Source organism: Falco punctatus (genome assembly GCF_963210335.1).
Source record: "Falco punctatus genome assembly, chromosome: 1".
NCBI classification, from domain to species: Eukaryota; Metazoa; Chordata; class Aves; order Falconiformes; family Falconidae; genus Falco; species Falco punctatus.
This window is the reverse complement of record NC_137580.1, coordinates 643,507-670,499: the sequence shown is the minus strand read 5'-3', so window position 1 is coordinate 670,499 and position 26,993 is coordinate 643,507. Positions and strand designations below refer to the sequence as shown.

General features: G+C 39.5%; 1 protein-coding gene across 6 annotated transcripts in view; it reads left to right on the top strand.

Moving 5' to 3' along the window:
• The first annotated feature begins 4,881 nt into the window (after window positions 1-4,881).
• Window positions 4,882-26,993, top strand: part of LDB2 (LIM domain binding 2) — a 251,766-nt gene continuing 229,654 nt past the window's right edge. For 2 of the 6 annotated variants that reach the window (XM_080405213.1, XM_080405210.1), the window contains exon 1: window positions 4,884-8,183. In XM_080405213.1, the coding sequence (XP_080261339.1) occupies window positions 8,104-8,183 (80 nt within the window). In that variant the 5' untranslated portion in view covers window positions 4,884-8,103. Of the gene's footprint in view, window positions 8,184-26,993 lie in introns of all 6 variants that reach the window. The other 4 variants (XM_080405214.1, XM_080405209.1, XM_080405219.1 and 1 more) reach the window with 3 other exon arrangements.

Genomic DNA, 26,993 nt, shown 5'->3' with positions numbered 1-26,993 from the left:
AGGGCTCTCATCCCAATAACTTAAAATATCAGAATTTTTTGTGCTATCCTACAAGATTAACTTTTTAATATATTTTTTAAATATTGTAATAAGGTAATTGTCTTTATGTTCAGGAGATTCACAGAGCGCACTCTTCAAATGCAGTTATTTATCTTTGTCTATTTTCATGGTTCCCATTACCATAATATACGAGTTTCATACCCTTTAATGTGTGAATCTGCCCCAGGCCTCTCTGAGTAAGTGAGTATATTAGCTACATTTTGAAAACTCAGTGTAATTCATACTGTCCAGCTTTAATTGTCTAGGCTAAGCCTCATTTTGTTGCCTTGGATCCCAGTACGGGCTATAAAGAAGGTGAAGCTGTTAACTTAGCCATCCTGACTTGTACTCTACAGCCTCTGAAATGACTGTTCAGGAGTCTCAGCACCTAGATAAGGTAGTATCACTATCCCTTCAGGAGACTAAGTAACAGGTTTTCAGAGATGTCTAGACACTTGGGGAAGCAGAGGAATATCAAACGGGATTAAAAAAAAAAAAAAACCCAACACTGAAATGCTTAGGCATGTTGAAGACTTACTGAAGACATTTATCCCCATCTGCCTGTCTTGCCAGAGCAGAGCAGGGTCGTGAGCTCAGGTCTGCAAAGCCCTGTGCCTCTGCTTAGCCAGTGGTTGGGTCATCTTCTTCCTTGTTATATTTTTCCATAATTCATGTCTTAGGACAGAGAATAGACGTTCTGCCCAGTGACCTTTGAGAAGTCTTTTTAATCACGTTTGCAACTAGGGAATACCAGTAAGAACTAATATTTACAAGTAGAGCACAGTGACGGGGGCAGAAGCTGTCCCCTGTCGAGTAGGTAAGAGGAACTGTAAACTTTATCTTTCATAACTATTTCTTTTTAATATATGACATAAGAAGAAGGATAAATATCACTTCCTTTATTTATATAGTTTCTGATACTATTCTTTCTGGAAATACTAGTCTATAAGACTTTTTCATCAGCAAACGTTCAAGTCCTGGCTCAATTGGTAGTATTTGCTTTAACTGTCTGTACCAAAAAGTCCACACTTCTATGTATGCTGGTGTTGCTGTATAGCTTTATTGTCCCCCCTCAACTTTTCTTCCCTTAATCTGAAACCTTAAAACAAAGCACCAAAAAGTGATGCAAGGAAAGTAATGATCCTCCAAAAGGAATTCAGTGCAACTGGAAAGAACCGTTTTAATTAGCTGACAGAATTGCATTGTTTAGGTTTCTTTTAAAAATCAATGAAGTGGCTGCAAATGTTTCTAATGTTTTCATGTCTTTAAAACTTCACTGGGAAGCCCTCATTCTTACCACAAAAGAAATTTTTATCATTTTGAAATTATTATAAAGGCAACTGGTACTTGGAAGGGGCTAAAACGCACTTCTTTCATGTTTACAGTGGTGGCAAAGAAATAGGTTTCAAAATCCTTGCCCTATTTCTGCTTTCTTCTGGGTTTCGGGATTGTTTTTTTTCTGACTTTATGTGGGTCAGATGTACATGCTGTAGAATTTTATGCTATAGAATATTGTGCTATCGAAGCCTAGGCCTGAAGCAAACACTTCTTCCCCAAACCTCTGTATCCAGCAGGCATACCACAGACTTCTGTACTTAGGGCTGTGCTCAGCTTAGACTAGCTGGAACTGTTTTCTAACACCCATGTCTGGATCAATCTTCCCTTCCACTCACCTGCAGAATACATGTAATTATGCATATTGCTCTAGTAACACTTGAAAAATGGCTACCACTGACTGAAATCTGTATAATCTATGTAACAAAACTGTTCTGAGAAAATAAAATGTAAAGTGAACAGAGAATAGAGCTACATCTTCATAAAGAAAAGTGCAGTGAACAGCCCTGCTCAATGTGCAAAGTGGACATTCCCCTTCGAGGTCAGATCGACCAGGGGCTCTCTGCTGGAGGTCTCACCGCTGGTACTTTTTGCTTCATTCATCTTCATCTTTGAAAGACTGGCGTTTCTCTAAGATGAGCCTGAGTGTAGCTTTTGAAATCATATAAACACCTGATACAGTTAAGTAAAAAAACAACCTGTGGGTAAGCTTTTGTGCCTTGCAGTTGTATTCACTGAACTCCAGCAATAAAAGAGAAAAACGTTTCACTCATTCATGGAAAAGGCCTTGCTTTAGTTTAGGAAGATGGAGAGTAGGATGTATTGCTCCAGTTGGTGACAGAAGGAGACTGTAATATTCTGAGTATTGCTTCCCCTTCTATGAACCCCCACTTGCTCCTAGCCAGTCCAAGCATAAAATAACAATAAGGTTAGCTTTGTCTCTCACTCTGAGAATAATTGTTTTAATTTAAGTTGCTGGATAAATGACATAGGAATGTTGCAAAAGTGGTGCTGTTCTTTTTTCACTTTTCCTTTGTCTTCTCCTTAGAGAAGAGTTCATGGCAGTGTTAGGCCATGTCTGTCCATATTTATGCACGTGCAACTCCCAGATAAGGTGTGCCCTGCTTGACGTTATTACAGAAGATGCAAAGGTCACAGCTGATCAATGTGAACTGCTTTTCTGTGGTAGACTTTTTCTGAACAGATAGATCACGAGTCCGATCCTGTGTTCCTTGCTCCCAGGAAACATGTTTGGGTTTGCTTTAATGAATATCAGTACTGTTAATCTCTCGTGATTAGAATATCACTATCGCAGGCAAGCATAAAACTCTGAAGTCCCTAAGGCTTCTTAATATGGGAAAAATTCTTCTTGAGACCTTTCCTAACTTCCCATCCAACATAAACAATACAGAAAAATATACTAAATATTTTATTTTCCAGTTTTTGATTCCATCAGTATGTAACAGATAATATTGTTGGTGTTCCATTTCTACCACTTTTTTGAACTTTGTTAGATGTTTATGGGTTATTTCTCTACAGCACCACTACAACAGCTAAATCATGGTTAGAAGTTGTTATTATTCTTTTACAGTGTCTCCCTAATTTATTTTTCTGATTCAGACTCCTCAGTTACATTCCTCAGTTCATTCTGTCTGGACTTTTCCTGGCTGATTGCTTGTGAATGTGTGAAATTGTGATTGTGGAAGAGCAAATAGAATTTAACTTGGATTCTCAATTCTTCCCTAGCCTCCCTTTTGAAAAACAACATAATTGATTTGAAAATGCTTGCCTTAAAGGTTAGGAGATCCTTAATATAGACATTAGTTGGAGGAAAAAAATCAAATTGTGTTACTAGAGTTCTACCACTGAACTTACAAAGACAAAATGCAAACATTTCTGTTAATATAGAAAATATGTTTCACAGCCATAGAAGCAATCAATAAAAAGATTCCTTTGGAGGAAAACTTAAACTGTTTCAGAGATCAAATGATAAAGAGTAAGAAACGTCCAATCTACTATATCAAAAAAGGTGTCGTGAAGGTTCACTCTAAGGTATTTAGTATGTATGTTCTCATGACAACAAAACTGAGGGCATTAGCAAGGGGAGAGAAATCAAAGGACAAGAAACTCAGATGTCATTTTCTAGCTTTGAAAGATTTTATTTTAGGGAGAACTACAAAAAAATGCAGACAGATGACTACAATCTACTGTCATTCCTGAGAAAAAAATAGTGACATAGCTCTGATGTCAGACTTAGTTCTAGGAGCAGGAGGAGAGTTTTGAAATTCATTAAATATAAGCATTTTTCTTTTTTCCTCCCAGTGCATAAATTACAAGCAAAGCTAGAAAAAGCTTACATTTTATTTGTTGTATGAATACCTGTAAAGAAACACTGTCCCGATTTGAGAGAAGTCTGCTTTTGAGGCCAAAGCAACATAATCATCCAACGAGTTTACCCAAGAATTGGATGGGAACTCACTTCAACAAAGAAGGAATTTCCTTTTATTTCGAGACCCTCTTCCCTAGCTATACTTGCGGAGCTGTCAATACCATCTATGCCTTAGATCTAGCCCTTCACAGCTGATGATCAGTGACATAAATGTGGTGCTTGTGTTTGCTCCATGTAGCCATCCATATTTCAGTAGTAGTTTTATTTTTCTGATTTTAATTCTTGTGTTGTTAACCAATGAATGAAATGGAAAAAAAAAATAGTTCAAGTGCAAAGTCAGAAGTTCCTTTATGAAGCCTTTTTTTTTTTGCCCTACTCGGTTTACATGAAGAATGCTTTTGTGTGCTTGAAGTGCCAGTATGACATGCAGTCACATACTGGCCCTGTTGAACTGCTGCATCACTTGCTGAACTTCTGTAATCATCAATGGAATCAAATGCTGGGTCATTTGATATAATCACTGGGATGTTCAGCAACATTTATTCCAAAGCTTTGTGTGTGCAAGGTGAGAGCAGCAGGCTTGCTTCAGTAACTAAGTTCCCTTGGTACACACTTCATACGCGAGGATGCGGAGAGACGTTTTTGTTTCTTTAGTAGGTGTGAGGTAAGTGGTCCAGGTGGTCACCACAGGGTCAACACCACAGAATGTGGGGGCTTTCAGCTCAGCCTGGTGGATGACCACTTACCTTGTTTCGACTGAGTGTTTGCTGTACACTTTGCTTAAGTGGTATGGTAGTGGTAAGAATAACTGAAAATGGACTCTTTTGCACTCACAAGTTATTTCCATTTGCCTTCCCAGCCTGTACCTCCAACTTTTCTCAGGCTGTTAGTCATCTTCGAAAACTTTCACATTTCTGGTGTTTATGGAGTTTTAGGGCTCAGAGCGAGCTGTGAAAGTATGCAATTAGTGACAAGGATGAGAGACGGCAGAACCTTGTCATTTCATTACATTTGTATTATTCTGCTCACAGAGCTTCCCAGCAGCCGGCTGCCTCTTATGAGAGCTATTGCACAGAGCTATCAAGAGGCTGCTGTGCCCTGACTATCATGGACTTCCACGTTCCACTGTCCTTCTCGTGGTCTGTCAGAAGGGAAGCTGGAGTACTTGTATTTCAAAAGCGGAGGCATCCTTTGAAGGCAGTTGACAGGAATTTAGCCTAGAAAACCATCAGCTTAGTAGCGTCCGTGGCAGACTTGACTGCAGTGTAAAGGAACTGAGCGGGGTTTAGGTGAGCTTGCTCAGAGATGAGCTTGAGGACCCACGGCAGCACAGAACTGAGTGTGGGGTATCCATATGGATGAGAAACTAAACTGCGTGCTGTTATAATTAAATAGTATGTGGTACCAGAGTGAGCTGTCCTTTTTTTTTTTTTTTTTTTTTTTTTTACAGCTGCCTAGGGTATGTCTACATTGCGGTGCCATTTGTGGTGTAGAAGCAAACTTCTTTAGCAGGAACCAGATTTCAGTTTCTCAGACACTTGCTTAAGCAGAAAGGAAGCTATATTTTTCTTCTATTTTTTTTGTCTGTGGCTTTCCAGGGTTTCTGTTTTGTTCCAGATTGCATTGTCATGTCACATGTACAATTCCACATCCAAGAAAGGGGTGGGGGGCTATGCCTCTTCTGAGTTTTAGAAAAAAGTCTGAAATCATTTATGCAGTAAATGAAATAGGCTCAGGTTCCTCTATGGTATGCAACTAATTAGCTGATGTTCATTTTCAAGTGTGTTGTTCACAGTCAAGCCGAGACAATGTGTAATATGCATTATAATGTCCCAGGAATGTGTCCTGATTCTAACCGCTTCCTTTTACTCCTGCTTCTCCCCACCATGAACAAACCCTGCTTGAAATCTTGAAAGGCGATGCGTGTATTCTGGAGACATACATTTTCAACATTTTCTGAATCTGAGCTCTCTGTGATGTAAAGCCTGTGAAAGAATGACTCTGGCACTACTGCCTGGAAAATATCTTCCTTTTGGCTTTTTCTCAGTCTTTGTTTCTTCCTCTCTTGTCTTGCCGATTATCAAAAATTTTGGTTTCTTTCATTTCAAAAAAAATGTTGCTCAGAGACTTGATATTTGCATCCATTTAATTTTAATAATACATGTACTGGATTTTAGTGCTCGCAATGAAACACGATTTATTTTCTATTATTTATTGCTATTTATTTTGGATTTAGTTAACAGTCTCTGTAGTTACAAGCTATAAGCCAACCTAGTGAGTCATTTCCTTTACACTGACACCCATTGAAATAGCTCCCTTGCTGAAAATTCACTGATGTAATCAGACAAGCAGTATCGCGAGAGGTCATAGCTCATTATTTCCCATTTGCTCAAGTATGTGAATGTTTCCTGGTCAGAATAAAATCAAAAGAGATCTAGGCCTAGGGGGGTCAAGGACACAAGGGAGAATGAATTTTATTCACATGAATAGATGCAACATGTATTTGTAAAAGTAGGTTTAGTTCCCATTGCAGACAGAAAGGCAGCGATGAAAATGTTCTTATTAATGCTCCCTATCTACACAAGCCCTGGTGTCAGGCTTGCCTACGTGTTTGGAGATAAAGTATTAAAATCGTGATAATGCACTGAACTCTTATAGCGAAAGCAGAACCATAATTAACTTAATATTTAGGAGCGGCTAAACTGAATAGACATTATTAGTTCTTGGCATTTGTCTGATAACTTGTTTCTTTACTCATCATGGTCATCTGAGGCCTCAGTTTTCTCCCTCAGTGCTTAGAAGGCATATAACCAGATCAAGGAGAATTTTTTTTCTGGAACATTCATTCAAGTGGAGTTTGTAGCTGTATTTTGTTGGTAAGAAATCAAATGCTTACAATGTACAAAGTGCAAAGGCATGCATGCAAATGCTGGAGATCAAAGAGTTAGTCTTCTATGGGGATTATCTAATGTTACTACTTTCTTCCTCACTTATTATTATGGCATCACTCAGAATATAGTGGGATTTCTTGTCATATTTGTTGATATACTGGAAGACACTTGAACTTCCTCCAAGTCTGCAGATCCGTCTGCCAGGATGGATTCCTGCAGAACCCGGAGGGGCAGCTTTGGGAACATCACTGTGTTTTTTTCACTGGGCTAAGATACTTTTAATAAATAAACAAGCAAACCAACTGAACCAACCAACCAACCAACCTTGGGATAAATGAGGTTCCAGATACTAGCCTAAAAAAAGAAAATCCTGCCCTTGCACACTTCGTCTCCTAGATAGCATTGTGCTGACATGTTCTGCCTGTCCCTGCAGACTGTGCCTCATCTTCCTTTGTCACACACTCAGCTTTGTGGCTTTTCAGGCCAACAAACAAACCAGCAGAATGAAAGCAGAGGGAAGATTTACTTTAGGCATTAAATCGTCTCTGTTGTAATTTATGATCTTTTCTTTTCTTTTTAAGAAACCCCAGTGGTTAAAAAAAAAAAAAAAAAGACAGGTAAAATTGCATTTTTACAACAGATACTGCACATTCCTTACCAATACTGTGGGGAGGGGGAAAATGAGATTTGGCTGCTTTAGTGTGTTTGCTGCTCAGCATCCGGGGGAAAGGTACATGGATGCCTCAGCGCCTGCAGCGCCCCGCTGACCACAGGGCTGAGGCAGCTCCAGAGTCAGGCAGGTTGGCATGTCTTTAGCAATCATTTTGCCTGCACAACCTCCTGTCACATGGCTTCCACACCCACTCCCTGTCACAGCTTCACTTCTTAAATAAAAAGAAGCTGACAGCAATAAGGAATTAAAAAGGTCTCTGCTGCAAGAAAGAAATGCGTGCCACCGCTCTGGAAGGAAACAAGTTTGGGTATGATGAGTTTAAGAGAGAATTTAAACTCCTCTTGTCTTTGAAATACCCGAGTAAGTTCATTTGCTTCACTGAAGCTGATTTTATGATTAAACAGGCATTTATCTCCCATTCACTTTCTGCGGAAAAGGCAGACAGAAAGGAAGCCCCGTGGCTTTTCGACCTGTTGGGTAGAGGCTTTTCATGCCCAACCTTACATTCCTCACACTGGGGCAAATAATCCCCAGTGACATCGGGAACTTCACAGCGATTTACGAGATGAACCTCACAAAGCTTGAATTTGCAATTCTTTTCCCATTACCACGGAAGAGTACAGCTGCTTGGCTGGAAGTGGAGCCCTTTACCGTTAAGTATATTTTCTTTCGTCACCAATGCTACAGCATTACTCATGCAGCCTTGTTTCCTGATCTAGAGAATTCTTGAGCACAAGGGCTCTGCAGTCAGCTTCTTTTCAGGCATCAGTCTTCACATGGGAAGCCTGAAACTACTTGCTACCAGAGAAACCATCATGGATCACTGCCATCCTTCTTTACAGGACTCTTTCAGAAGGTAGTTATGGGCTCCCTATCTCACTGATGGGTTTAGTGCAGTATATGAAGTATTCAGGTTCATACCACTGTGTTTTGCGGTGTTTTGTGGAAGCCTGTTTAGAAATGTCCCGGTCGTGATAATTTTCTAGCAGCATGCTATTTAGGGGAAGCAGAATAGACTATGCTTGACTAAGTACAGTCTCATTCATTTTGGGGCAGAAGGGCAGGTTCTACATCATTGTGCAGCCCTTTTTATTTTTTACTGAACTGTTAGGGGGGGAAATGAAATAATTAATACTTAATTGCATTGAATGGGCCCCAAATTTGCTCTGAATTACGTGCACGTAACTCACTGGCAATTGTACTTGCATTACCTGAAGGCATTTAGATTGCTTCACTAGATTCCCTTTCCTTTAGCCAAATACATAATACTTCTCCTCTGAGATCTGAACTGTTTTATTTAGCAATTAAGGTAGTTTGTGCAACATCTTAAAGATGCAAAGGTCAGATACATCAATTCCAAATCCAAGGTCTAACTCAATGGCTCTTAAAGCTTTTCTGCGAGCGAATTCTCTGAAGACAGAGAATTCTCCTGAAGGTATATGCCTCTACATTTGGATTTGGCTCATTTTAAACCAGTAGCAGAGACATACTGAAAATAAACACTCTTAAATCTAATGGGCGTTTAATAACATCCTCTCATTATGTAGTTTTACAACTTTCTTTTTCATTTCCTTCACATATTTTAGAGCTGACTCTCTCATGCTACTCACAGCCCTTTGGTCACTGCAGGTTTGATTTTGTCCTAAAGAAGATGTGTGAACGTGTGTACAAATTGGAAATAAAGTTAACTCTCTGCCGATTCTTGCCAAAGAGAATCCTCAAAAGATGCACAGCAAAGCTTTTGACAAATTCTATAGATTTTAGAAATCTTACAGCAATTCTGAGCTCTTATGGTTTTAAGATGACAATTTTCGCAAAAATTCCCAAACACAACCGGGCAGGTGAACCACAACAATAGAAATAGAAATTCAAGGTCACACTTTTTGCATTTGTTATTATTTTTGCCCTAGGTTCTATGCATACCCGTGAAAGAGGCTTGATCTATCTGCACACATAGTATAAAACTAGATAGCAAATTAAGAATGACATGTTGGGAATTTGCTAATGGATGAGTGTCACTTGTTCTACAACACGATAGATTTTGGATTTTGCTGTCTTCCTTCAGATCTCCCCATTCATATCTCTGAATGCTCAGTGTTGGCTGATTTTGTATGTCAGAGATGAATGGGGGGCATCTTTACTTAGCAAGGTACAGTGACGCATGCTCCTGGCTCTTTCTGCTCTTCGATTTCTCAAGTTTTGTTTGATGCCTCCAGTGGCAATGCAGAGCACGGGGAGAGCACATAATTATTTGTCCACATCCTCTTTTGGAGACTAGTTAAAGGTTTTCCCTGCATTCTTAGTCAGGTTGCTGGATTTTTTCTCACTGTAAATGACTGTCAGGTTTTAACTGGGCTAGGCAAATAACCGATTTTTGAGGTCTGTTCGAGAATTCAAACAAAAATTTGTCTGCTTTCAGGAAAACAAGTAATTAAAACTGCTACGTGAACCTGAGATGAAACATTTCATTTTGATTTGTTTAACTCCTTTTAAATGACACATGTCAAAGTAAAAAAGCTATTTTGAAAATGAATAATCAACAGGTTTAGTCACAAAAAAATTCTTTCTGATCTTTCTGAGCAAACCTATTTGTTTCCTTACTGAAGTGCATTCTGCAGCAAGTTTACTATTCACTGAGAATATCTTTTCCCACCATTTTACCCAGACAACAACAATCTTAGCAAAGACAAGGGCTAGCAAAGACATGGAGCTAGAATAAAAAAGTTTGCTCTGTAATTAAATTTCTCGTGAATTAAATAAAGCGAGTAAACCTTACCAGTTTAGGTAAAGGAAGAAAAGTAAGCGATGTCCACCTTGTGTAACGGTTAGCTCCTGCTCTGTGGACCTGTCAAATGCAAGCCAGGACCAACAGCTTTGCTCCTAGGCTCAAGGATAATTTATCAATCTCTTCGGATATCCAGGCTTCTTACTCTAGGCTTTCCAAGTCAGTTTTCACTGGTTATGTAGGCACAGAGCAGGGACTTTTGTTTTGCTTTTCTTTTTAGGAGCTGGACCACCAAGAATGGCACAACCCTTTCAGAATGAGCAAAGGTTGCTATCTTTCAGAGGTTTAAACCTATTCTAAATCAGGTATCAGCCCTCAAGCTGGCTGCTTTTATCTAGTTGTGGAGCAAGAGCTTGTTTCAAAAAATCTCCAGCTATGGTTCAGATGAAAATGTTGGTTGCAGTTTGTGGAACTTGTGTGTGCCCCTGCTCTGGGGACACCAACTACTGAGAGAGGCGGGACACAGAGTACAGAGCAAGAATTCCTGTAACCATTCCAGCTTAATCCGCTTCCCCACATGAACTGGCACCCATCTTCTTTTCGTGTTTGTTCTGACACAGTAGGCAGCTCAGTAAGGCCTTTGAGCTATACTTGTGGCACTAATGTTAACATATACGTTGCTCAACAGCTAGGATTTGTAATAGCGTGTTTGTGGTTTGCGTATGCGTGCACATAAGAGGCTATTTCCCGTCTTCCAGTCACCACTCCACCTCCCACGGTCCCTGCACCGACGAAAAAGTGGATATTTTAGATTCGTTTTAATTAGTCTAAACTTTCTTGCAACTTCTTTAAAAATAACATTATTTTGGCTCTATTTTCTACCATAGAAGAATTTTATGATTCTTTATGAGAGTGCCTCAACTGCCGGTATTTAATTGAAGCTTGCAAAATAGTCAAATAAAAAAACTCTGCCTCTTTCCAGCTGTCACACTTGTTTAAGCCTATTTGGTACCATGTCAGGAGTACTAAAATTTTAGCTGTGCTGAACTGTTTAGTAAACTATATCTGCAAGTTTGTAAGTGTCTCCTCCCTAATTAGCCAGTAATACATTATTTGGATCAGCTAAAATAAATAGGCAGTTGCTGCTATTGCTATAAAATGCACTTTTAGAACTCACAGGATAAGAGGGCAACTGCTAGGAACTTGTTTATCCTGGTTGTTCAAGACTGTTCATGCTGTAACGCTGTCAAATTGCACCACTGCAAGGTATTTGCTGTACACCAAGTAGGCATGAAATTACGTTCAATACAAATTATACTCTGTACTTTCACAGTGAAATACAACTCAATATATTTGCCCAAATAAAGGGATGAATAATAAATAGGCCATTTGTGACTGTTTTGTAACACTATTTCATGTATTACAGATGAACCCTTTTCTGTGGGCTGGTTTTCAGGATCCTCTGTTTAATTGTCAGCTTTCTTCAGAAGTGTTCTCTGAAAAATCTGAAAATATCAGGGGTTTTTTGTTAATATGAGATTTTTACTAGGATGGAACTATAGATGGTCCATTACCTGTTTATTCCCTCTGATACTGAGGGATACTGAGAAAATGAAAATTAACTACTTTATCTTTAAATTCTAAAATATATGGATGTATAGTAAAATAAATTACTTAAACTTTGTTAAAATTACATGATTACGCTTAAAACACTATGAAAAGAGGCTTATACTGTGTGGCATGAGTATGAAATAGGATGTGTGTTTTAAAATGGCTGAAGTTTAATATTTTAAAAGAAATAAACTTTGGTCCTTTTTCCTCAAGAAATAGCTATGGAATTTTTTTGACAACTTTTGAACAAATAACAAGACAGCTAGAGATAATAATCTTTTAAATATAAAGTCTTTGAGTTAAAATGCACCAGGCATGGAATGCAAATTTGAAGGAAAGCTGAAAATTGAAGCATGAAGAAATGAGGAAATAGTTGATTTCAGAAAATGCTATTTTTGTTTTCATGGAATTTGAGTGGCCTTGCCCAGGTTTTACTTACCGGATGAGAGATTATTTTGGGGAATAATTATAGGGGGAAGAAGGACAAAAGCATAATGTTGAAAATGATTCATTTACAGGAACAGTGGGGGCCTGCTGCGTGAGTGATGATGGTAAGCTATCAGTAACTTTGGCCAAGGAATAACAGCATCCTGAAGGCATCTATTCCACACTACTAAACCTTCAGTTTTCAAAGAAAATGAAATGCATGCATTTTTGAAAAAAAACATGTAAATGCAGGTTTGATTTTGTGATGCGATGTGGTCCCAAAGTGCTCCACTGCACTGCCTCCCAGAAGGGCAGAAAACAGCCCAGATCTGCAGGATAGCCTAAGCAGGGTGTCATACTTCTGTAGTGCCAACTGGCCACCCGTTATCTCCAGCTGTCCCTTCTCTACCTTCTTGTGTACATCAAAGTGTACATCAAGGAACTGGTGTACTTGGGCTGCAGGCTGACATAACTATTGAACCCCTCAGAGATACTGAAACTCCCAGAGCGCACCTTATGCATCGAACACTCGCTGGCGTCTCCAGCTGAGGATCTACACTCAGACACTTGTACATTCGTTACCCTTGTATGAACTCTGAACATGTAGGATACCCATTATGTTGTCTTCAGCATGTAAGAGCCTCCAAGAACAAAGACGTTTTAAAAAGTGTATTCTCAAAAGGCAACCTACTGTGAGCACATCAGATCTGTCCTCTGATGCTTTCACTGGCTTCCCCTTAGATTTTAAATCAGATTCAGGGAACTGTTGCTTATATTCTGCCTTATACTTCATCGCCTGGTATGCCAATGAAGGCATTCTTCATTGCCTTGTCCAGGATATGTAAAAGATGTGGAAGGGATTTTGTGCTCACCACACATCTCTGAAAAATGGAGCTTTCTGTGTTAAGAAGAAATCTCATCCCTATAGAGAGAATAACTTTCTCCAGGGCTGAGCTCACGCTGGAATGAACTCTGGATATGTAAAAAATCCCCACAGACCTCACTGCCTTCTGCTCCAGTTGCAAGGCACTGTTCTTTGACCCCATCCCCTCTAAAGTAAATATTTAACAATATACGTATGTCAAAAGTAACAGCAACCACAGCTCTGAAACTCTACCAAGCAAAGCAGGAGCTTTTCCCGTGGGGAGCGAGCAAGAAGACACACAGCACCAGCGGTGGTGCTTCCCGCACGACTCCAGGTGTTTCTCATACCTAGGAAGCCAGCAGCGAGTGCGCCACAGGAGCCTCTGAAGAATAACACAGCAGGTTTGGGTTGCCTCTGGGAGAGGGTTTAGTCCCGAAGCAGCTGCCAGCCCAGAGCCCTGCGCATTTGAATGAGCAGTGGAGATGGCAGGGGAAGGTCTGAGTTGCCAGCAGCCTGAACCTCGCGTCCGTATTGCCTTGGGTCTCATAGCAGTCTAGCCATGTGGATGTCACCTACTTGCTTCCTCTTTACACTTGATGTTGTAAGACTTGTGGTTTAGCCCCTATGCCCTGCAACCCCATGCTAGTGGCACAATTTCAGGTATCTGAGTGCAGTACGCAAGGGATGTGACATTTGTTTTTTTCTGTTGCTACCCCAGCAGAGGCTAGTGGTCAAGTTGATAGCCTGACCCAGGCTTTTTCAAGCCGTATTTCAAGACTGAGATGAACAAGTTTAAGTATTTGCTCAAATAAATAAGCAAAAGTATTAAATCTTGGTAATAGGAATTTGACAATAAAAGCTTTTTATTTCTGCCTTGGAATACAACACCATTACTTCTTTCTCTCCTTCCCACCCCTTCAATTTTCCAGGTACCACTCAAATTGCCCATAAATCTTGGACTCTTAATTTAGAAAACAACCTCTCAATCTCTACCACCTCCTAAAAAATGCTCCTGAAAAATGGTAACTATTTTAAACATCACATTATGGGTTTTGTTCAGCTTTCAGTGCTCAGGCTACTGAAAGAACATTGGAAAAAAGGGAAAATGAAAGTAATAAAAATAAAAGTCTTAACTGTGTTTAGATTTCTCACAACGCATTAACTAGAAAATACGTATCATGTTACACCATTAGATTAGCTGCAATCTGCCAATTCCACTGAAGCGCTACCACCTACATACACACTTCTGTCCAGTGTTTGTGAAAGGTTATACCTGGCAATAAAACTCATGGTACTTCTGAAATAGCACATATGCACACACAATACTTGAGATACATGCCATCACCCTGTGATCATGCTTTTAGTTGTATTTACAGGAACACGGAGGCCTTTGGTAGTGATACAGCTTCTAATGGCCCCTGTTCTATTAAGTATATATACACATAACCAAGACAGTCATAATACCTAAGAGCTTATCTAATTAGCGTGTGGCTTGTGTCTCACATTTGTGATAAATATTACAGGGGGGGAAAAACAACAGAACGCCCCACTTGCCCTAGCTCTTCTATCCTCCACTTCTATCATTACAGGCAATTTTTGGAGACAAATAATTATCTCTTTCCATCCGTGATTTGTGTCCCTACTCGAGAGGGAAAATGTACATATCGAGGACTCGAGCGGTTTGATGAAAAGTTCAATGGGGAAGCGTTTGTCCGCCTGAAGCTGGCGGTTTGAAACCCACCCCTCAGCCCCAGTGTCCCCAGCTGCCTGGCAGAAGGCACAAGGGGGTTGTGTCAATCGTCCTCTCACCCCAGAAGATTATACGGGGTGCAGAGGTAAACTTGTACAGTGCTTCTACAGAGGCACAAAATTACGTTCTTGAGCCAGTTACGTTCTTATCATGGCGCAATTCCTTTAAGTGGCGATAGTTTATTTTAATGTTGTTTGGTTTGGTTTGGTTTTTCCTTTTGCAAGTATTTGAGATAAAAACTGAGTCAATTAAGCTATTAATGATTCAGTGAGCATATTGTTGGGAATGACCACTCTACCTGTGCTCAGTATGGCTGAAGAGAATACCTGGTGCTCCGGTTACATTATCATGCTTTAAAAATGCAAAAGGCGATCCCACCAGAAACACTACTCCTTATTCACTTGTGCTCCCTAATGGCAACTTTAAATTCTGTCTTCTGTATTGTCTTTGCTAAAAACACATGACTTTGTGCCTCTGCTGTTAGAGTGCCATGGATTGTGCCAGCAAAGTGCAGTCGGTGCCTAACGTGCATTTACAGAACTTTCAAAGACTGTTATATATACATTTCTCTTCTCTTTTTTTTTTTGTGGAGGATATGTGATTTCTTCTATCGCTGCAGCAGCTTGTGATGTGATAGTACAATGAAACATGAGGCCAGTGCAGCCAGATACCTTTTTTCTTCATATTGTGTTAAGGGTATGAGCTGCCTTTGATGTCAGTAAAGTTAATAACATTTAGAGATATAAAAATCAAGTCAGTACTCGCTGACTAAGAAAGTAGTACTAGACACCCTTGCTAGCCTTGGTTTTTACCAACTTTTCAATTTCTATAAAAGAAAAAGCTTTTAGAAATTGAGACATATGTACTTTGTTTGTATAAATTCTTAGACAATATGTGGAAAAGAAGACCATATGTGCAGTCCAAATTTACACCATCTTTTGGTCATTTTATGGCACACAGAAAGGTGCCTTGCAGGGAAAATTGCTACAGCCGGAATCCCTCTAATCTCTCCCACAGAACTCACAGCAAATCCAAACTGAAAATTAATTGGGCTTGGGAAAGAAAAGCTAACGCCTTCTCCCTTCTCACTGGGCATTATTTTTACTTTGATATAAGTATAAACATTCTTTTAGTCTGAAAAGCACAAGGAGAGTCCTTAGGATAAAAGGGTGCTCACTGGACATTACCACAAAGTTCAGCTTGTGGTCTAGAGAAGAAATAACAGTGTAGTAATTTTGCCTTTTTTACACCTGTCCAAGGATTTTTTTCAAACATGCTTTTGGTTTCCTAAGTATACACACTGCTCAAAATCTGGCAACAAAACAGATCTTTGGCTGTTCAGTTTTAGACGTTGCATGACAGAAATGTTGTGGTTTGTTTTGATTATAGGTAGAATACATGATACTTTTTCTGTTCTTTTATTTTGGGACTGACTCCTAGAATAAATTGACACAAAATTTCAAAGTTGGCTTTCGCTGAATATTTGCTAGTATTTTCTAGTTATGTTCTATGTCATTTTGGCTAGCAATGATGATTACTATTGTGTATCATGTAATTTATAATGCATCATACAATCTATTTGCTGCATTACTTGCAGGGATTGAAAACAAGAGGATCACAAAAATGCTTCACTGCTGCATAGTCCTGAATATATTCCTGTTGCATTATCTTCACCTATTTCCCAAACAGATCATGATTCTAAAATGGCCAGATATGCCACAAACAGTACTTTTAAAAGCCTAGTCATAAATTGAAATGCATCAAAATGTGTATTGAAGAGGTTCTTGATTAAAGGCTCCTCCTTACATTGTGAGTGTGAGCCTGAGCCTTGAAACCCAGTTTGCTCCTTATCCATACTTAATAAAATAAGGGCTTTTGCTTAGTTTGAGGTATAAGGTTTGAGCCTGAGACATCTTCAGAGTAATGCCCATCCCTTAGGTCAGTCTACAGTGTCCAAAGACAGCAATGTGAATGCATAAAACCGGCCCAGGGAACTTGCTGGGCTCTTTTGCCTGGGACCCTAAATTCAACAGAGACCTAGCCCAAGGAAGTGTCAAAAATGGTTAAGAGACTTGTGACCTTACCTTTCCTTCTGCATTCATAGTTGCTTATGATTTTCAAGGATACCTGTAGCATGTGCCTTCACAGAATCTGCTGGGTTTTTAAAGTGCAGCCCTATCCTGAACAGGACCACACCTGCTGCTATCGCACCTTAGTTTAAGTATGGTGTTTAGTAAGGAGGTAGTAAAGTCACTGACTGAAATGCAACTGTGAGTATAGTAACATACCCTAACACCTTTCAGCTGACTGTCTCAATGTTCATTTAAGTGGCTAAGGATTAAAATAATGGGAATAAGGCAAAACAGGCCTGTTCATGACATGTACCAGCACAGCCAAGCAGGGACTAATGTATCACATATTTATTATGTTGTAGAACACTTGTCCTTCGAAAGTCAGCATTGCCATGTATTTCTCCATCCTTTATCCAGAGGGCAACATAACTCTCTGTAACTGGGAAATGCTAAGCTTTTAAAACAGCTAAGAACGAGGAGACATATTACCATGATATCATATGATGAATGGAAGATGTGACGCATCCTTCTTACTGCATCTTACTGGCAATATTACAGATTTACATATATTAGCAAATTAGATGATAGTCTTAAAGGATGGCATTCTGAATGTTGCATTTGTATCCTGGACATTTATATGAAGTACGTCTAGTATATAAATACCAGTTTGTTCTGACAAATATGAATGTAAAACTGCTGAAGAACTGTAATTCACATGGTTATTTTGGCTAAGTATCTGAGAAATAGGCCAATTCATATCGGTTTCTTTTCAATCTCTGTTTTAATGTCTGTACCTCTTCTCCAAAGGCCAGCTCTACTCATGTAAATGTCCCATGATCTGAATTGCATGCAGTGATCTTGAGGGGAGAATATGTATTTGGCACCATTTTCAATGAGCAAGACACTTTACATGACATTCTTGTTTAAATGGCATGAAAATCAGAGTTAAGTGCTGTGTAAATGAGGGCAGAATAGAGCCCTTTGTATCTCATTTTCCAACTGCTGTGGGATCATCTGGAGGTATAACCACATAAATCCCCCCAGGATATGTCTCCAGCTCTCTCCCTTAACATGCTGTTCCCTGATCACATTGGAAATCCACTCAATTTAGATTTAATCTCAGCAAAATCTACCCAGGACTACCTTTCTAAATTTGCAATACTATCTTTTTGGCATTTTTTTGCTTGGGCTACTATGTTGAGCTGCATTTTTGCTGAGACATCCTCAAACCTGCTTCTCTGCGGGAGTACCACCGTGTGTTGGGAGGGTAGAGGTTCCTAAAAATTAGAGATGAAACTGTTGGCTCAGCCTCCAGTACGGGAGCACATTGCTTCCTCTGTCACTGACCGCTGCGTGATGTTAGGATTGTACCTCCTCTCTGCCTTACTTTGCTTATCTAAAATATGACCATAATGTTTTCCAAACATTTTTTGCTTTCTAATCTTTCCAAGTTAAGGCTCTGCATCACATGGAGCAAAATTATGACCATTCTCCCCACCCCAAAAGGGAGCTCTGAGCCTGTAATGAACGAGTATAGCAAATTTACAAGTTAAAAATAAATGGCAAGTTGCATGTGGAGAAAGAGAAAGAGACACAGAGACAGATGGATTTATATAAATTCAGCTTTTAAAGTGCTGGTTGTTGGGGTTTTTTTGTTAAATTAAATAATTGTAAGCGTTAACCAGCTGTAGTATTATTCTTCGCTGTGTAATCTGCACAGTGAAATGTAAACAGGGGGTCAGGCTCTCCTGTGGCCACATGACCCTCTCAGCAGGAAAAGGGGGCACGGAGAGAGGCTGTGCACAGAGAAGCGTACAAGGATATTCATGAGCTGGGAAATTTTGCAGCAAAAAATAGCTTTCCTGCATAGTCAATGGTGCATAGCGTTCGGTTTAAAAACCCTTATTAAATTAAGAGGAGCTTTCTGCATCCACCAGCCTTTGCCGCTGCTGCTGTGTGTACTTCCATAATGTTGTTGAGAATACTGGGGCTTAATATCAACTTGAAGATTTAGAAAAATGCAATAACATTCAGATACAACTTGATTACCGACAGAACAGAGATACTGAACATGAAAACTGATATGTCTGGGGAATCTAGCCCTTCTGAATCTCTTTGTTCCCTAAAAAAATTCTTTCTTAAAAAATAAGCGTCTATCTATATGTATATATGCATTCCTTTGTCAACACAAGAAGATGGAGGGATTGGCAGCCAGGCATTCTTCAGTATGTTAATTACATAATGTTTTCTGTTCTTTAAAATTCTCTTATTTTTCTTCCCCCTTTTTTTTTTTTGGATTAAAAAGCTGGGCCCATCTCTTGCACTCTGATCATGGTTCTCACGCTGTGTATTTAATACAGCATATTTTTTAATTTACAAGCATACTCTTTCTGTCACTGCTATAGTCACTATAGCTCTGGCTACCTTTTTGTTGTGGTTCAAACATCTTTTCCCTACTGTATTTTTATGACATAACAAAACCTTTATTTATTTCTTCCTTTATTATTTTAAAAACCAGTACAGTTTTTCACCCGAAATTCCCATTTTTACATAACCTTGAGATGCCTATTCATCCTTTTTCAGGAGGAGTTCAGGGGAAAGGTGCAGCGCCCCTCTAAATCACAAATGAAATGAGTTTGTTGGCTTGAATAGTATTTCTCCTTTCAACCCTCCGCACATTTCAGTGCATTCCATTAGTCATTGTTCAAATGAGGCTGTTCTCCGACCCCAGAGGCAGGGGAGGAGGGAGTTTGGGGTTTAAATGAGTTTGCCGATCACTACATAGAGGCACATTGTTTTTCATCTTATATTTTGCATGTTCTGTTTACGGAAAATAACCCTGGTTCCCAGTACCAAAATGTTTCAGGTTTTGAGCATACTGTATGTTTGATGCAGCTAATTTAAATAAATGACTTTCACATTTAAGCAATTAAACCTATAATTAGCACTGTTTGAATGAACTAATCAGCTAATACCCTATGACACACAGTTCTTTTTTCCCTCTAAATATTTTTAAAGGGAAAGGAGAGAGATTTATAAAAAATTATAGGTGATGCAGTAAAAAAATATGCTTTGATTCATGGAAATTGCAAAACAACGCCACAAACTATTTAGACCAATGTTTTCCTTTTGCCTTCCAGGGAATGTGGAATTATGCACACTCATTTTCTCTGAATTCAAGGGAAAGGACTGCAATAAACAAAGTAGTGAATCTTTTTCAAAATGAGGCAAACTTCTACCGCTGTGGTACGTTTTTAGAAATACCCAAACGCACTTTTAGGCATACTCTGTACTCACTGTATTTTAAAACGTGTGTATACATCTAATTCAGTTGTAGGAGAGCTTCGTAATCCATACCCTTGGGAGATTCCCTCTGACTGGCAGAACATTAGCCGCTCTCAATAAGATGGAAATTTATTAGGAGGAAATTATCCTGGTGTCCTCTGAAAAACAGCATTTCTGATAAAAATCTTGTTCTCTGACAGCAGTCTAACAAGATACATTTGTTAGCTGGTTTTGTTCCATGGACTCATCTGTTAATTTTAATTCTTCTGTTGCACTGCTGTGTATTTACGTTCTGAGGCAGACATGATCTATGTGTGCTCAGTGGAGATTGAGATGTTGGGGGTGAGAGGGCACCGAAGTTTAGGAGAGAGCTAGTCCTTTTGGTTTTTTCTTTCTCTTTAGTGAAAGCGAAGTGGGAAAAATGTCTTTACATTTTTATTAAAGCTTGAATTTTTTAATAAATGTTATGCCTTTTTGAATCTATGTTACTATAGATTTCCATTACTACAGAAATGTGTTTAATTTATCATATAATACTTCTTTTCAGCTGTTTGTCCCTAAATGTCATAGTACCACGTAGGTCGTACAAGTCACACCACATACTAGCATTTTACTTTTCCCCCCGCCTAGAAGACTGTTAAATGTCTTCAAATGCTGAACACAGCTTGGACACCCTTGAGTTGTTCAACTCCACCTATCCTCACTGCAGCTCCACTAAGGATGGCACACAGGACCCTTCCTTCTCTGCAGCCTAATTATTCCTTGAGTCTCTGCCTCGTGTGGGGCTCAGGCTGGAAGGTTTTTGAAGTAATGTGGACTTTTACTGACTGAAGGGAACCCATCGGGAGCCCTCCCCCCAGCGTTATGACTTACCATAGTCAGTGGGTACGGCGTGCACTGCTCTTGCAGAGCGGAAAGGACAGCAGGAAGGTGGCAGGTGGACTCTTGTAGCTATATGGCTCACCAGAACTGAAGTGAACTGGTTTCCTGTGTGATAACTAGCTTCTGAAAGTGCTTCTTCATCTGCCAAGCTTAAGAGAAAAGCTAGTTTAGATTTAGATTGTTTTTTTCAAATATTTTGGGGAGAGTAGGAAGGAAGAAAGGGGTCACAGGACAGTGATGCCTTCTTAAAATAGGACTGGATTCACCCCTGCTTTTGATGGAAAGTCTCAGTTCAATAGGGACTTTCTTTTTTAAGTAAGAGAAAGAGATAGTGCCATCCTATGCAACCGATACTGCGGTGTAGGGAACATTCAGAGAAGATCTGGGTGTGAACCATCAGGTTCAGAGTAGAAACATGTACATCAGGCTTTTAGACTTTTAGGCAAAGGGTTTGACTATCCATTCATTTCCCATGATGATTGTCTTCCTGCCTAATGCTTCCAAATGTTTCCTCCAATCCGGACCGGGGAAAACCATTATTTTTTGAAGCTTTAATGGATAGGAAAATAATTTCTTTGTTTGAAGTGCTACCAGTTCTCACTTTAGATTAAATCTGAAGGAGTGGCAGATGATCAACAGCCCAGGGAAATAAAAGCCTAGGTATTCAAAGTTGGGCATCTAATCACTGAGGCACCCCAAACTCAAGGAATTAATAGATTTTAGCTTTAATCTTGCTATGTTTTGGAGCCCATATGCAAAACAGAGGCACTTATTCCCTATTATATAACAGCAGAATTCATCAGTATAGCGAGAGGTGCCTCCCCTTGAGAGGCACACTGTACTGATGAAGTTCCTAGAAAAGCCCATGAGAAAATAGATAATTTGTTATTCAGCGCAGCTTTTGGATAAAATGTAGTGAATATTGTATGATAGGGCTGGCAAGGTTCACACATGGGCTGAGATGTAACCACTTATGGATATGCTGTCTTGAGAACTTTCCCCTGTGGTAAGAGAATTCCGAGTACTGATGCTCAGCAAGAGCGGAAAGGAGGTGGCCCCGCAGGCCATTCCATGGGATCATGGTCAGAGTCTTGCAGAAGTTCTCTGGAAATCTAAACTATGATCACCCCTAGTTTCTCACAGGATGCAGATCACCTGGATGTTTTCTTAGCATACGTCTGCCGCACCTTTCAAGGCCTGCCCGGGAAATGTTGTGAAGTTATTCTAGTTGTAATTTTACGGATTTGGTTTGGAACAAAGTGGTTTTGCTACCAGGAAGCTCACCATTTCTAAAGCAAAATGAAAATCTAAAGTCTTCAAAACTATTTTAATTATTTTTTTCTATGTAATAATCTCTGTATGATATAAAATGCTGGTTGTTCTGCCTAAGTATTGACAGCCATTGTCTCTGAATGCAATTCTTTAAATACCAGGAAATATCCAGTTAAATCATCTTCTGTAACATACCTAACTCCTACACAGCACGCTAATCTATCACTTTGTTAGGGTCTACGCCTCTCCAGTGCTGTTAGCAAAGCTGACCTCATGCAGCAAAAATTGTATCTGCAAAAAGATTCTAAATACTATCCTGGTTGGTTCAAAGTTTCAAATCCTACTTGGAAAAGTATAAATGCTGTTTTCAAAACTATTCCGCTTGTTGTTTCTACTCATTGTTTCCACGGGAGAGCAGAAAAATTATTACAGCTGTGTTTTGGGTGGTCTATTGTATACCACTGTTGGTTTTGATTATTACGTTCAACACTCTTGCGGTATGTGTTTCACCATTCCACTGTCTCCACACAAATAAGGAGTGGTGCTGCCTCCACCCGTTACTTATACAGTTGCTGTATGGTTACAAAGTGGGAAACATAACTTTTTTTGCCCTCTTCTGCTTAATGGGTTCACAGGTCTACACACTGCTTGCTAGGACTGTGCCCTAAACACCAGGTTATAGCTAAATATTTAAGAGAGCATCACTCTGCCCTTCCTTCAGGAAATGTCCTGGAGTCAAATGTAGAACATAAGAGAAGGAGCATGATTCAATGTCCAAGTGATAATGACAGATGCCTGAGATGATGACACCAGGTTTTCCTAGTTTGACTCTGTGTTTTACATTGGACCACCACCAAATGAAAAAAAACCAAAACAAACAACCAAGGAGTACAGAAAGGTAGATATAGGGTAAGGTTTTGCTGACCTGATTTTTAACGTGATCTTTATAAAGACCTGCTAGAGTCAAGCAGGCAATATATGGTGCATTTGCCTGGAGTATACTGCTTAGCGTAATGGAGACTAATTTTCAATAACGTGTGTTTCAATGTCTGCATTTGGATGTTTCTCCAGAAGATGTGATTTATTAAAGGTTCATAACCCTCAGAACAGAATTAGAAGTAGTTAAAATGCAGACTGCTGTCTGTATGATACACACACACATCATCTACTGCAGAAGACAGGAAAATAAAAGTGCTTCCTTGGACCCAGAATTGTGAAAATGAGTGACTGCGGGTGTAAAATTAGCGATTACCTGTATAAAATGGCAGTTATAAATACAGTGTGTCTAAGCTGACCAGTGGAACACGTTCTGTCCTGTGCAGCGACTAGCAAGGCTCAAAGTAAACAAAACCTGCCTTGTGGCCTGTCTTTCCCTGCTTTGCAATTATACAGCATTTGACCTTCTGCGGCTGAAGCAGGACCTTGTAGCCCAGACACAAAAAACATCCTTTAGAAACCTGCATCTTGAAGTGGTCTTAGGACAGCTGAGAGACGTGTACCTGGAATCAAAAGTAACTGACGTTTTACAATAGTCAACAGAAAACTTTCTTACGCCACATATTTTCCTTAAATTATGCGGTCTCATGTGGTTTTAGTTACTTGATGTAAGTGTTCCCATTTTATTTTGGTTTTCTTTGTCCAGTTTTCACCAAGAATAGGAAATCTGTAAAGGCAGGATTTTTAACTCATATCATTATTCAAAAGTTCAGATGTTTGTCTGAAACTCATCTGAGCTTTCTGCATGTGTGTCTGTAGGTTAGCTCTGGCAATATTGTTAAACGATCTTTTTGTATGTAAGATCTTCAATCCTTGATTTAAGATGGAGTCATGGTAAAAGCAAAAGCAAAATACAAATCCAGGACATTATCTGAGCATTACTTAAGGGAACTAAAACTAAGATCAATTCTCAAGTAGGAAAAAAAAATAAAAGATTGGGCACAACAGCCTTTTATATATTAAAAAAAAAAAATCACTAATCTTTTGCATTCATGAGAAACAGAAGTCTGTAACCTACCTGGCGTAACAGTAGAACACGAGTTCGTTGAGCACCTGAATGGACATAATTCTGGGTTGAATGGGGATGACTACAAGCCACACAGATCATGTGAATACCATTGCCTACTCTCTTTCCTCTGACCATATCCAAGTCCTGAATACATATTTCAAGGAACCGTGACCTGAATTCAGATGATTGATCACAGTAGCAGTGGAGTAAACTTTCAGTATATCTTCACATTGACAGTGAACCTGATATCAAACTTTAACCTGCAGCACTTTGCTTTCCTATAAAATAAAAATATTCTGTCCTAAATCACTGCCTTTTCAAAAACATAAACAAAACCAGAAAAGCCAACTCTTTTTGACTGGCTGCACTGATTTCCATATAATTCCAAGTTTCTTACCTCCCTGATTTTCCATGCACTCCCTCTTACCTTTCCTGATCTCCCACAAAACCCTGGCAGAGTATCAGCAGATCTGATAGTTTCTTCTGGGCTGCCTGCCATTGCCATATTTTATGCACTTCAGGGTTTCTGTGGGATTGATGACGCACAATACATCATTGGGCTGCTGTGACCAAACCGGGTTCGTGCGCTGCAGCTTCCCCTAGCATCTTGCCAGAAGTGCTGAGACCTATCAAGGGGCTGAAGAAAGATGAGTAAATGTTGATGAGGGATGGAGGAACAGTGTTGAAACAGAGTAGATGCTGGGTAGGAGGAGAGGTCTAAAAACAGTGGCAGGGGAAGAGTTAGTAGGTGTTTCAGAAATATCTGAAATTGTAGGGAAGATAGAAATATCCTGGTTCAGGATAAGATGTAAGGAATGGGCTATTGGCGAAATGTAAATTGGAAATTGAATAGAATGGAAAGAAAAGAAAAAGGTTGAGTTTGGACTGGGAGAACGATGACTGTGGGGCAGGATGATGGTGAAGAGGAAGCTTTGTTAGGATTTAGTAAAATAAGTGTCTTTGTATCTGTGCCTTTGGCTGAGCTGAACTACACTTTCCAGCCTTTGTAAAACATCTTTCTCTAACTACAGTCAATCGCTGTACACGGTTGTTAATGTTAACCGACGTATGACGAGGATTACATCCACGCTGCAGGACGGGTACATTTTAGGAATGACATGGGTGAGCCTGGCAGTGATGTCCTAGCCCTGTGTTGGGTGTGATCTCTGCCCCTTTACCTCGCTGCTAGCAGAAGGCAACCTGGCTGCATGAAGTCCCACATATGACTTCAGAGATGTCAGCTCGGACAGCTGGGGCAATCAGTGCCACAAGACACACTGGAGAGTGTATCTGCCTTGATATGCACCACCAGATTCCACTGATCTGATGCTCTTATGATATGGAAGAGCAGAAGAATATGATTTGAGCACAATATGCCCATGGAAATGTCATTCTGAAATTTGCAATAAATGATGTCAAGCTGTACGCATGATATATGCTCTCGGTTTCTTACAGGAAACATCATTAACTTAAATTTTAGGTTGTTAAACTTCAGTTAGCACCATCATATACTGTAAAAATCTAATAGCTAGTAGTCACTCAGCTCACTATCCCAGCCTTCCACCTCAGTCTCACCTCTTGCCTCTTCATCTCAATGAGCACTCTCTTTGAAGAATGGTTGTGAGAGATGCATGAAGAAACCAAATACATGCAAATAAGGATTTTGGAAGATGAGGCAAGGAGTCTCTTCTTTGTATATTATGGCCTCATTGCCACACTCCAAGACTGTAAGGACAAGTGTAATCTATGTCTTTGTAAAAGCTTGCATTTTCCCTGAAGTGGCAGGTGCTTGCTTTTGCTTTAGACATGAAATACTTTAAGAACTTCTCAGTGTGACTCAATTTGATTGTTTTGAATCAAGGAAATTAATGTGAATTTGATTTTTAGAGTTTCCAAAGTAGCAAAGGCTTAAAACTGTGCCATAGTGAATATATTTACAATTAAGACCTTCTGGGAAATGTGAAAGAGGTAACAGCAGTAAACATACGTAAATGAGTTTGGACAAGTTTTCAACAAGGGAACTTTATTTTAAAATGTTTCCTCTGTACCAGTTAAAAGAAATGAAGCTTAAGTATGGAATGCTTCAAAAAAACTGTTATTGCCTTTCATTTTTTTGCAGTCAGATGTGCTCCCTGAAACTACTTAGAAAAGCCTAGGCTGCAGAATGGAGGTGTGACTGCAGACCATATACAAACTGCCTGCCCTCGACTTTGCGAAGGGAATGGCAGAAGCAGGGAGACAAGCCATGGACATGTCCCTCCATGAACTTGACTAGCATACCGATCCTGTACTCATCCTGACACCCCCATCCCATCGTGGTTTTTTATTACTCCACTAGAAAACTGTAAGTAAGCCTAGATATGGCTGGCAACACTTTGGTCTGTCCCACAATGCAAAGTTGTTCTGAAAATCTAAACTCAGTTCATCAAAATGTGACACGATTGGATTTACATTTTCTTTTTTTAATGGCAAATTTCAACGTAAACTCAACTGAAGTGTGTGTGAACACCTCCTTTGTTTTGATCCCCATGTAACTCATACTACTAACTAGAGTGTGATTATAAGGTATGTATATACATAAAATACAAAGGTTGTGTGAATACTTATGAAAAATTTCAGTGCTCATGCTGTTAACATAAAACAGCACTGTAATTGTCCTTATTATGTTCATAACTCTTTAGCTGGCTAAATGGCCCTTCCACACACTTTCATTTATCCTTCCTTCCAAATCTTAAGATTTTAAGTTTAAAAATGCAAAAACCTAGAACGTTGT